We start from the raw sequence: 12779 nt of genomic DNA, 5'->3' as shown, positions 1-12779 counted from the left end.
ATATAAGAAAATTTACAATGGTTACGGATGACTTTTAGGATTGATTTTAAAAGGGCGATGAATTAAGACATCAGTTTTAACCCAGCTTTTGTTGTATAAGAGGGAATCGTATTCAAGCGAACATCCTGTAAGTGTCAGAACTGAAAACGCCCTTGTTATTGAGATTACAACTGTTATTGACACCAGGCTCAGCGAACAGCAGGTCCTGGAATGTACCTGTCTATGATAGGTTGAACATCGCCTCCACAGAAAAATATCTTATGTGAGTACAACATTTTTGTACATCGCGTCACTATTGCTTTGTTAGAGATCGCTTGATATGCCCTGTGTAACCAAACATTATGTCTCTAACCAAATTCACCGAAGGCTCCAACTAAGTTTACTACGCAAACTGCTATCCAATCATAGCAGTGGGCGTTTACTTCCAAGTCTTCATGGCGGAACACCCATTCAAACCGATCATTTGTCAAGTCAGCCTCAAAACCCGGGTAGAAAATAGCCTATCACTTATTGATTTTGATGTTTTTGAATGTAAAAACCACACAAACGTCATAAGTAGACCTCATACAGTACAAAACAATAAACAAGCCCAGTTCATCGCACCTTTAAGGCACTAGTAATGATTTTTTTTTTTTAATTGTCTTGCACTAGCGTATCTGTCAGATCTAGTTACACTACACAAGTCAGCAAGAAACCTACGATCTGCTGATAAATTACTGCTAAGGGTTCCGTTGTCCCGACTTGAGGTGATCGGGCCTTCTCAATAGCTGGGCCTCGATTATGGAATAACCTACACTGTAAAAAAAGATTGTATTTTAACAGGAAAAAACCTTAATATTTTACTGTAATTTTTTCTTTTTTTTAAATTGTATACAAATTTCATTAAAATTACAGACAATTATCTGTTAATTAATAACCCACATATTATTTTACGTGTTAAGACAATAATGACAAATTACATGTTTTTCTTGTTTTTGTAGAGAAAAAATACTGTAATATTTATACAGTATTTTTACTGCTTTCTTAAGTAACATACAAATTTATGTAAAATTATGATAATTTTCTGTAATTAAATTTGTTGCTCATTATATAAAGGTTTATTTCTGTACAAATAATTTAACGGTTTTCTTCCATATTTTTAAGTCAGATCTTAGTTTTTTTATTAGTGTATATGCATATTTTTACGTTAAATTTTTTAGCAAACTGTTTAGTTAGGCTACAGTACATTTAAACAATACACAGTCAAAATTACAAAGCTGCACTACTCTTGAGGTTGGAACTTTCATGTTTCCTGAAAGTGATATGACAGCCCCGTTGAAAAAAACAGCATATGCTGGTTAGGTATGTTTTGAAGCATGGTAGCTGGTTTAAGCTGAGAACCAGCCGGTTGCATAAAGCACCTTAAGTGTAATTTTGCCTTAAGTGTGTCCTTAAGTATACCTTAAGTTTTACTAAAGTTATTCTCCTATTGTCTTCGGTAAAGGGAAATCACCTCTAAAGTGTCATACTTAAGGGAAAAAATTAAGCTGCTTTATGCAACCGGGCCCCGCACATGACCAGCTCAAACCAGCTACCATGCTTCAAAACATACCTAACTACAGTAGCATAAGGCTGTTTTTTTCAACAGGGAGAGAAAGCACATGGCAGTAAACATGACAAAAGTTGCAATAGTCTAGCCAACAAAAACATGATTAATGATAATCATTAATAAATTCATTTTTTCTCATATCATGAATGGCTATGGCCTAACCACTACAGTCCATACATTAAACCTGGTTAGCTCAGAGAGAAAAACCTTAAAGACAGGAGAATGGACTGATTTAAAACTGCAGTTAAAGAAACATATGAAAACAAACGTAATCAGTATAGAACTTTGGAGAATGTGGCCAGAGGCTTAACAGATTTGTTCAAATTCAAGAGGATCATTCTAGGACAATACATCGAGCTGTAAGTTACCATAATGTTAATACATTTAGTAATGATCTTTTCATATAGGCCTGCAGTATGTCATAAGCATCTTGTTTGCTCTTTTGCTATTTTGTAAAAGTAGTGGCTGCATTTTTGTTGATTGTCGTCAGCCCTAATTTTGTTTCATGTAATGGCACTGAAACATTTTATATTTGTGTGCCTGTTTTTTAGAAACCACTTCCAAGCACCAAACGTGTGTATTCATTAAACTTGTACCATACATTAGTTAATTTTATTCATATACTGCAATGAAAACATCTGACCAATTAAATATATAGCAACATTCAAATAAAACTAAACACGTTTATTTTCTTTTAAAAACAACCTATCTTAACTATAGCTGTTGTTACTACACTTGCTATTGGTAAACAGATGTCATTGGTTGACTCCCCGTGCTGCTTTGAGCACGATTGGGTAAACTTACTGTCATTCAGGAAACTAGCCAATTAGAGCTGTTCGCGCCCTTCACTGGTTCATTTTGAACATACGCGAGGAATTGATGTCTGTCAGTTAGTTTCAGTAGTATTGATGGTCCAGTTATATGTAAACAGCGCTGAAGACATGAAGTCGTGTGGAAGTTGCAGGCTGCTGGAGAATAATCACACGCATTAACAGCTTTACCAGCAGAAGGTAAAAACTTGTTTTTGTATTTTCGTCTAGTGTGATGCTAATCGTGATTAGCGATATTAGCACTAACTTCAATGCTATAACATTCTACATAATATTGAGCTTAAGTAATCTTCCTCTTCTCACACGTGTTTTTCTTTAAGTACACAGAAATATATGATAAGATTTGCCTGGGCAGTACACACACCTGGTAAGTATGTGTAACGTTAGATTTCTTTCTGACTTTCTTTTGCATTCCATTTTAAACACTAATTTCAACAATAACTGTTAATGATAAAACATTTGCTCTCATTTTTTAGATGAAGGGAAGAAAAGCTACCCAGGCACCCAAACTCCATCGGTAGTAAGTGTTTAAACATTCGACCTGAGTATTTGTATTATGTTGTTATTAACAATTGTGTAATATTATGTATGCTTAATACTGTTATAATGTAACTCTGTAACCGTTTGGGTTACGTATTTCTTGGGTTAAAACATAACAAAATAAGGGACTTTTTATTTTCTAACTCTTACAATAACAATCACGTACAGTTAAACATTTACATCATTTGTGAAAGAAAAATTGTCCATTCCTTTAAACTGGTGACTTGTTTTGCTGATTTAATGATGGAAGTTATAAGACTTACATTTAAGTTAGCATTGTAACTTGTTTTCTAACAGTATACTCTGTATTCACATTGCCGTAATGTATAATGATGGCAGATTCAGTCCTTTATCTAACGTTACTACATTGCATATTTGCCACAGACTCATTTACTTTTTTGTGGTATGTTTTTACTTATGGTATGATTTACTTATTCTGACAGTTTGATGTTTGTCCAAATATACTATCAAAACTTCCTCCGATACCTTTTTGTGACCCTGTGTAAATGTTTTCAACACCACTTGAAACTGTTGTATTTCTCCAGGATTAAAAGTTTGTTTTATAAGAATTTGATGAATGTATTGTATGGGGATGTACTTTTTATTTATTTATTATATTCAACCATTTGTTTAAAGCATATACTGTAATTCTGTACTGTAAAGAAGTCAATCATTGTGTATTTCGAGTGTACATTTACAAATTATGGTGATTGTGTTCATATGATTAATATGTTTACCTAAATAAAATGTTATTCTACAATGCTAAACATGTGTTTTTCATTTTATTGACAGTATCTGACTAGTAATTCATGGCCAATATCTGTAAAGTTACAGAGCATTTACTGTATTAAAAGTATTTGACTGAAAAAATTCAGGAAAGAAACTGTAAAATAACAGTGTTTTTCTGCAGAACATTAGTACTTTCACATAGTTTAAAGAGGTTTATCATTATAATTCAGAAAAAAAAGCATAAAATAACAGTATTTTTCTGTAAAACCTTATGTGCAGTCACTTTATTGAAGGTGTTTGATCGTAATAATTAAGGAAAAGTCTGTGAAATAACTGTGTTTCCCTGTAAAACATTTAAAGAAAAATTACGTAAATGTAATGTTTTTCTCCATTATTTGATTTACGGAGTTTCATCTTAATTTTAAGGTTTTTGTTTGGCAGCCGCTGCTGCCAGTGATTTGACCGTTTTTTTACGATATTTTTTTTTACAGTGTACCCCCAGCCATATGATCCGTCCCCTCTTTGCCGCCTTTAAATTGGCTTTGACGAAGCATTTCCATAGTTTGGCATTTGAGTCTCATTAAGAGGGAAGTAACATTTGTAATGTTTTTACGTTTTAGGTTGTGAGGTTTGGAATTTCATAATTTGTTCTCTTTTTATAGTTTTATTGTATGTATTGTACAGCACTTTGGGCTGTCCTAGTGGCAGTAGAAATGTGCTATATAAGACATAAACAAAACAAAACAAAACAAAACAAAACTTGAAAGCACAACCTAAGACACAGAAATTATTGTATCTTTTGTAGGTACCACTTTAGTTTCCATTTACTGGGAAAGCTGTAAGTAATTATGTTAATGGAATAATGGAGCATTTCAAATAATTATTTTTATCTTTTTAAGTAAAGAAATGTGTTTTTCTAAAGCATTGTGGCAGAAATTAGAGCTTTTCATGTCTACATTTGGTCAGTTCAATCGAGTTGCACCCTCCACAGATCATTTACTGTAAATTTCTGTTAAAGGGATAGTTCACCCAAAAATGAAAATTTTGTCATCATTTACTCACCATCGGATTGTTCCAAACCTGTATACATTTCTTTGTTCTGAGATATTTGGAAGAATGTCAGTAAACAAACAGATCTCATTCCCCTTTATTACATTTTTATTTGACTGAAAGTTTCATTTTCTATTTATTTTGACAGTACCCTGTAAGCTACCACAAAATATTCTCAGCATGTACTATAATGTCAGCAGAAGCCAGTTTTATTGAATATTTTTGGGGTGTCTGCACAACGGTTTGAGTCAAAAATTGGCCTAAAGGTGAAATTATTCCAAGAGACAAACCAGACTGCAAGGAACACAATGTGCCAAATTATTTTCAATGTAGTTTATTAAAGATTTACTGTCATATGGAGTGTGGAGAAAACATAACAAGGACTTTTCCATGAGGAATTCTGCATTTCCAACGTAATTAGGTTTGTTGGTGTCACCATTCTGCCTGTCATGTCTTGTTTTTGCCGTTAGGAGCCCCCATGGTGTTCTGTTTTTGATCCCTGTTTAATTTGAGTAGTTATTTTCACTTGAGCCTTGTTTAGTACTTAAGCCTTAGTTTTCCCTTAGTTTCCCTAAGTTTGATTGTGTAGTACCCAACCTTTTGTGTTCTACCCATGTGGACTATTGCTTGCTTCCCGAGACTGGATTACTTTTGTGACCTCTACCTTTGGTATGTTCTTGTTCCCGTGCGAACCCTGCCTTTTTTTGAGTTTTTTCTGTTTTTGATCACGAGGCTTTTTTGATTTGGGAATTCTGTGGATTTACCTCTCCACCTTTTGGATTACTTACTTTTGTTTAAATACTACTTTTCCCTTTGGCCCTTTTTGTTTAATAAACTGAAATACTTAACCTGCTGTATTTGCCTAAATCTTCTGTTTTCCATCTCATACCACTACTTAACCTGCTGTATTTGCCTAAATCTTCTGTTTTCCATCTCATACCACGTGGCTCGATTGTAGTGACTATCCCTTACACCAGAGACCAGAGTTCAAGCCCCAGTCCTGACAGTTGGTGTACAAAATATGAGCTTCACCTGGCTTTAATCTAGCAGATTGTTGGTCAAGATGGGTATGACTGCTGAAACAAATTGGGCTAGCAGAAAACAGCCAGGCTGTGCGAAAATGTCAAAAAGAGTAAATGAGTCATGAATAGTATGTCCGAAACCTCAGTATGCAAAAAACAGTAGGCGAGAAATACCTGGATGGTATACTACAAACCCGATTCCAAAAAAGTTGGGACACTGTACAAATTGTGAATAAAAACAGAATGCAATGATGTGGAAGTTTCAAATTTCAATATTTTATTCAGAATACAACATAGATGACATATCAAATGTTTAAACTGAGAGAATGTATCATTTTAAGGGAAAAATAAGTTGATTTTAAATTTCATGGCATCAACACATCTCAAAAAAGTTGGGACAAGGCCATGTTTACCACTGTGTGGCATCCCCTCTTCTTTTTATAACAGTCTGCAAACGTCTGGGGACTGAGGAGACAAGTTGCTCAAGTTTAGGAATAGGAATGTTGTCCCATTCTTGTCTAATACAGGCTTCTAGTTGCTCGACTGTCTTAGGTCTTCTTTGTCGCATCTTCCTCTTTATGATGCGCCAAATGTTTTCTATGGGTGAAAGATCTGGACTGCAGGCTGGCCATTTCAGTACCCGGATCCTTCTTCTACGCAGCCATGATGTTGTAATTGATGCAGTATGTGGTCTGGCATTGTCATGTTGGAAAATGCAAGGTCTTCCCTGAAAGAGACGACGTCTGGATGGGAGCATATGTTGTTCTAGAACTTGGATATACCTTTCAGCATTGATGGTGCCTTTCCAGATGTGTAAGCTGCCCATGCCACACGCACTCATGCAACCCCATACCATCAGAGATGCAGGCTTCTGAACTGAGCGCTGATAACAACTTGGGTTGTCCTTGTCCTCTTTAGTCCGGATGACATGGCGTCCCAGTTTTCCAAAAAGAACTTCAAATTTTGATTCGTCTGACCACAGAACAGTTTTCCACTTTGCCACAGTCCATTTTAAATGAGCCTTGGCCCAGAGAAAACGCCTGCGCTTCTGGATCATGTTTAGATATGGCTTCTTTTTTGACCTATAGAGTTTTAGCCGGCAACGGCGAATGGCACGGTGGATTGTGTTCACCGACAATGTTTTCTGGAAGTATTCCTGAGCCCATGTTGTGATTTCCATTACAGTAGCATTCCTGTATGTGATGCAGTGCCGTCTAAGGGCCCGAAGATCACGGGCATCCAGTATGGTTTTCCGGCCTTGACCCTTACGCACAGAGATTGTTCCAGATTCTCTGAATCTTTGGATGATATTATGCACTGTAGATGATGATAACTTCAAACTCTTTGCAATTTTTCTCTGAGAAACTCCTTTCTGATATTGCTCCACTATTTTTCGCCGCAGCATTGGGGGAATTGGTGATCCTCTGCCCATCTTGACTTCTGAGAGACACTGCCACTCTGAGAGGCTCTTTTTATACCCAATCATGTTGCCAATTGACCTAATAAGTTGCAAATTGGTCCTCCAGCTGTTCCTTATATGTACATTTAACTTTTCCGGCCTCTTATTGCTACCTGTCCCAACTTTTTTGGAATGTGTAGCTCTCATGAAATCCAAAATGAGCCAATATTTGGCATGACATTTCAAAATGTCTCACTTTCAACATTTGATATGTTATCTATATTCTATTGTGAATAAAATATAAGTTTATGAGATTTGTAAATTATTGCATTCCTTTTTTATTCACAATTTGTACAGTGTCCCAACTTTTTTGGAATCGGGTTTTGTACTTCCGCCGAGATTCGAGAGTGTGGATCGGATGGACACTCATCTATCCCATGATGCCATGGGTCAAATTTCAAAAGTAAATCAAATAAATTGTCACGACGGTGCGTGGAGAAGAGAACCCAAATGCAGGCAGGCAGTAAGGGGTTAACAGACAAGACCTTATTTTATTAAATAAACAAAAGACAAAACAAAAAACCCACGAGGGGGTAAAACACAACGACAGGGGAATATAATAATACAAACTACACAGGAACACTCACTAAACAAACTAGACTAAGACAACACTAGACAAAGATACACTGACTAAACTTACTAGATAAAATGATACAGGCAGGAACACGAAGCACTCATACACAGAACAGACGTAGTACAATCCAAGAGCAACAAGACAAAGAAACATGAGGGTATATATAGGGAGAGACAAACGAGGGATAATTACACAGGGCAGGTGGGTTTACATGAGGCAATACATGAGACGAGAGGGGCCAATGTCAAGACACTGGAGAGAACGCATATTATTGTCAAAAGGACAATAATATGTTTCTCTCCACACATAACCAAAGACTTTGTCATGGCTCTGCTACAGGACCAAGAAAAACATGACTAAATGAAGCAGAGCCATGACATAAATATAGCGGAAAACTTTAAGGCTGACGTCCTTTTTTAATGTAAGTGCCAATAAATGAATTTCTAAATTACTAAATTATGTTTTATCAATGCATATCACATAGATTGTTGTTAATAAGTATAGGTCAAAGAGCATACAGGTCACATGACCATAAAACATGCCGGACACAGTATGTTCGAAATGTATTCATACTACACCCACTCATACTATATAGAACGTACTGTTTTAACGGCCGGTAGGTAGGTACTTGTTCAAATTCACTACGTACTGTCACAGTATGCGATTTCAGACACAGCCCTAGTGTTTTAGAAAGTTTGAATATGAAGAAAATGTATAGATGTTTATCAGTTGAGGCATTTAAAAGATGCAAATTTAGTGAATTGCCATGTATAAGCAGACATATTTTGTATGTAAATTAATCAAATATTAATTTAAATCCTAAAAGAGAAATGTTTTCACATATACTTTATAAAAAGTAAAGATTTAAGTAAAATGTGAACAGATATTAACATAATTTTGTTGTAAAATATACATTAGATCACATATGATCTGTTTTGTTTTGGAAACTTCATATAACACAGTATATAATATGAAATAGTTTACTGTTATTTGTAATAACAGTATTTGGAGAGGGTGTTAACATACAGTAATTTCCTCTTGTAAATTCGCTGATCCCTTTCCTCTGTCCCAATGTAGCTTTTGCAAGGATAGTGGGGGATGTTTGTGGATTATTATTTGTTCCTTTTCAGATGCAAGCTGCCTTTCCCACCCACATGTAGGAATAGACATCTTTTGAACCCTCAAGTCTTGACGGCTCTGAATTCTTATCTGTTAGCTTCTACCTGTTGTGGTTCAAGCATTGGCAAACATCATGTGGCCTTTAAAATACGCCCTAACAAAACAAGTCATCAGGTCCTAGGTGCAATCTGTTCCACTACAGACACGTGTCTTTATTATACCAGTGTGTCTTTTATGCCACTGAGGCAAAAGTCATAACAGGTGACATTTTGATTAAAAAAATTAAACAGAAAACACAATGGCTGTAGGAATATTTTAATCTGAAGTGTTCAATCCATTGTTCAAAGTAAATTAACTTCAAGAAAGGAGAAATGTATGAATCGTGACAGCAAGTTATGTCACATAAAATGACAAATTGCGTCTAAAGTGGTTATTTTAGGCTTAAAAACGTCTGGTTAGCAAAACTAGATTTTAGCAAGTAGGACAGATTGTTTCTTATATGTCATCCATAGCAACAAATATATAAAATGTTGAATTTGAGGCCCAAAAACTGAAAACGTCAGGGTTCTTTTCATTTTAAAAAGTTGTTGTGCTGGGGAATGTTACTTTTTACTTTTTAATAGAAGTAATTTTTGACCAGAAATGGAACCTAATGTTGTCTTTGGGATATAACTTTTGAAACATACAAAGCATGCACCCAAATTATTCATTAGCTAGTTTTTTTTCATCTATGTAAAACATGACATGCACAGATCGTCATGGCAACAGCAAAGTTTGTGGAAGGCATGTGAGCTTCAGAACAGAGCTGTGAGACGCTTATTGTCAGTGGGTTTCATTATATTTGTTACTAAATAAGTATAATAGAAAATGCCAAGTGTTACTAATTTGATTACTTGTTGCTTGAAAAAAAGTATCTCTTAATATAGGTCATTTTTTCTCATCAACCGATAAGAATAAATTCATGAGAGAGAAGAAAATATTTTCACAAAATATAAAATAGAGATCTAGTGCAGCAGTTTGAACTATAAAAACCATCTTAAAATGTTGATGGAGAGTATTGCATAATATATTGCATCTCAGCAGAATCATTCTGTAAGAAATAGGACCTTTAAAAGAGCTGCTGATGCTGCGTATCACCACAGTACAAACAGTGCAAAATGCAACGCTTACACTTTGTTTTATCAACAGTTGTGTTTTTTGTCTTTCAGGCAGGTCATCGATGACAGCTTTAAGAGGTTGTCATTTTTGCAATTTGCAGCTTCTAATGCTGTCATTTTTTTGTGTCTTGGCCTACACAAAAGCTGTATGAGCTTCAACTGTGGCAGAACCAATTTACGGTTTTCATATTTCAGTTTTCAGTTTTAGTCCACTTTTATTTTAATCATCATAAAATATATTTTTCAGTTCAAGATCTGAAAGACACAATGCAGCTGTTTGTTGTTTAAGTTAAAGTTTTTGTTGTTTAAGTGGCAATTTGTCTTCTTGTCATGGAAACACCAGGGCCCGTATGTATAAAACTTCTCAAAAATGCTCTTAAGAGTAGTCTTAAACTTTGACTTAAAGGTCCAGTCAGTGAAATCTTGCTGTTAAATTTCTGGTTCCTTACGAACACTAAGTTTCTTTCTGTGTTTTGGATCACCAGTAAAATCAAATCAGAAATAGGTTGGATGTTGTGAGAGAATTCTTGATGTCACTTCCTGTATGCTGAGAGCACGTGGTTTGAGTCGGAGCTCTTTCAAACTTATTCTTAATACATCGTTTATTCTTGTTATATCTTAAGACTTGTGTTTTAAATTGTTATTCTCCGAGGGTAAAACATATCCTTAAATATATCCCATACCAAAAATCGTACTTAAACGCACAGATAATTTATTTTTATCGGATCACTCGCTATTAGCCTCAGGCTGTTAGCATTCCCAGCCTGCCTGCTTACTGCTTAACACACTGTTCTCGTTATTAAATCACTGATGGCTAATGTTTCAGATGTGTCTGTACCTCTGTGTGCAGATGAGGAAACGATCGCACTTCAGTCGGAACTGGAGGCTGTGGAGAAGCAGATCCAGGATCTACTAGAGAAGCAGTCACGGCTGCGAGAACGAAAAACGGCGCTGGAAACATCCAGAGCCGACGCTCGCAAATCCGCGGTAAGTTTTCATCGCGATTTTAATACTCCTTCCACTTCTACTCCGCGTGTTTCTCTGCACAGAGCCCAGGCTTCGAGAACACGGTCAGCCCAAATGAACTTCACTCCTGCACCGGCACAACCACGGCGAAAGGCGCGAGCCAGGACTGGAGCGATGACCCAACCGCCGCCACCGGTCTTCGAGATCCCGACCAGGAACCGCTTTGCCGCCCTCTGCGAGACGGAATGCAACGCTGTGGTCATCGGAGACTCAATCGTCCGGAACGTACGCGCTTCCTCCACTAAAGGTAAGGTGCACACTCATTGTTTTCCTGGCGCCCGTGTTCTTGATGTCTCTGCGCAGGTACCTGCGATCCTGAAGGACGATGCTAACGTCGGAGCTGTCGTGCTGCACGCGGGGGCGAATGACGTCAGGATGAGGCAGTCGGAGATCCTGAAGAGGGACTTCAGGAGTCTGATCGAGACGGTACGCAACGCATCGCCCACAGCGAGGATCATCGTATCAGGGCCGCTTCCTACCTACCGACGAGGGAATGAAAAGTTCAGTAGACTATTTGCTCTAAATAAATGGTTGATGTCATGGTGTATTGAACAGAAGCTGCTCTTTGTTGATAATTTTGATCTGTTCTGGGAGCGACCTAGGCTCTTCCGCCCTGACGGCCTGCACCCCAGCAGCATCGGAGCGGTTCTTCTGTCTGACAACATCTCAAAGACGCTACGCACCGCTTGACTACGTCTCCCAGCGGTAAGTCAAAACTTCAACCATAGTCTGTGTTCCTCCCACTCATCTGTTATAAATGTTACTGCTTCCAAATGCATAGAGACTGTGTCTGTCCCCCGAATAATACTACAAAATAACAAAATAGCCAAATCTCAGAGAAAAAATCTAATCGTGATTAAACCTGAGGACAATGTAATAAACGACCAAAACAAACTCATAAAGTTCGGCCTACTAAATATTAGATCACTAAATTCAAAAGCAGTTATTGTAAATGAAATGATCACAGACAACAATTTTGATATGCTTTGCCTTACCGAAACCTGGCTTAAACCAAATGATTATTACGGTCTAAATGAGTGTACACCACCAAGCTACTGTTATATGCATGAGCCACGTGCGGTTGGTCGAGGTGGCGGTGTCGCAACAATTTTTAGAGACTTTCTTACTGTAACTCAGAGAACGGAGCATAAATTTAAATCATTTGAAGTGCTTGCGTTGAACATAATTGTTCCAATTGACAGTAAAAAACCATTGCTTTCTTGTACGTTGGCTACAGTGTATAGACCCCCTGGTCCCTACACTGATTTTCTGAAAGAGTTTGCGGACTTCCTATCGGACCTATTGGTTAACGTTGATAAAGTACTAATTGTCGGAGACTTTAATATCCACGTAGATAGTGCTAACGATGCATTAGCAGTGGCGTTTACAGAGCTATTACACTCTTTTGGAGTAACACAACACATCAATGGACCCACTCATCGATTTAATCATACACTAGACTTGATTATATCTCACGGAGCCGATCTAACCAATATAGATATTATACCTCAAAGCGACGATGTCACTGATCACTATCTTATAACATGTACACTGCGCACTGCAGAAATCAGCCGTTTAACTCGTTATCGACAGGGTAGAACAATTACCTCGACTACTAAAGATAGTTTCGCAAAGAGCTTGCCAGATCTGACTCCTTTAATAACCATACCAATAAATATAGAATC

The 12779-nt window shown here is 36.9% G+C and overlaps 1 protein-coding gene and 1 long non-coding RNA gene across 3 annotated transcripts; both read left to right on the top strand.

The window, feature by feature from the left end:
• The first annotated feature begins 800 nt into the window (after positions 1 to 800).
• On the top strand, positions 801 to 4094 carry LOC130550281 (uncharacterized). Its single transcript, XR_008962379.1, has 3 exons — positions 801 to 2598; positions 2739 to 2785; positions 2895 to 4094. It is a non-coding gene; the product is annotated as an uncharacterized LOC130550281 (long non-coding RNA).
• Positions 4095 to 10871: 6777 nt separating this feature from the next.
• LOC130550280 (uncharacterized) lies at positions 10872 to 12420 on the top strand. Of its 2 annotated transcripts, XM_057327706.1 has the most exons (3): positions 10872 to 11055; positions 11118 to 11319; positions 11398 to 11613. In XM_057327706.1, exons 1-3 carry the CDS (start codon positions 10879 to 10881, stop codon positions 11424 to 11426), a joined length of 408 nt encoding a protein of 135 aa, XP_057183689.1. In that variant the 5' UTR covers positions 10872 to 10878; the 3' UTR covers positions 11427 to 11613. The 2 variants fall into 2 exon arrangements, with proteins under 2 accessions (XP_057183689.1, XP_057183688.1); XM_057327705.1 differs by having other exon boundaries at positions 10872 to 11319; positions 11398 to 12420.
• The last annotated feature ends 359 nt before the right edge of the window (positions 12421 to 12779 follow it).

Source organism: Triplophysa rosa, unplaced genomic scaffold (assembly GCF_024868665.1).
Source record: "Triplophysa rosa unplaced genomic scaffold, Trosa_1v2 scaffold275_ERROPOS56349, whole genome shotgun sequence".
NCBI lineage: Eukaryota > Metazoa > Chordata > Actinopteri > Cypriniformes > Nemacheilidae > Triplophysa > Triplophysa rosa.
This window is presented reverse-complemented; position numbering and strand designations above follow the sequence as displayed.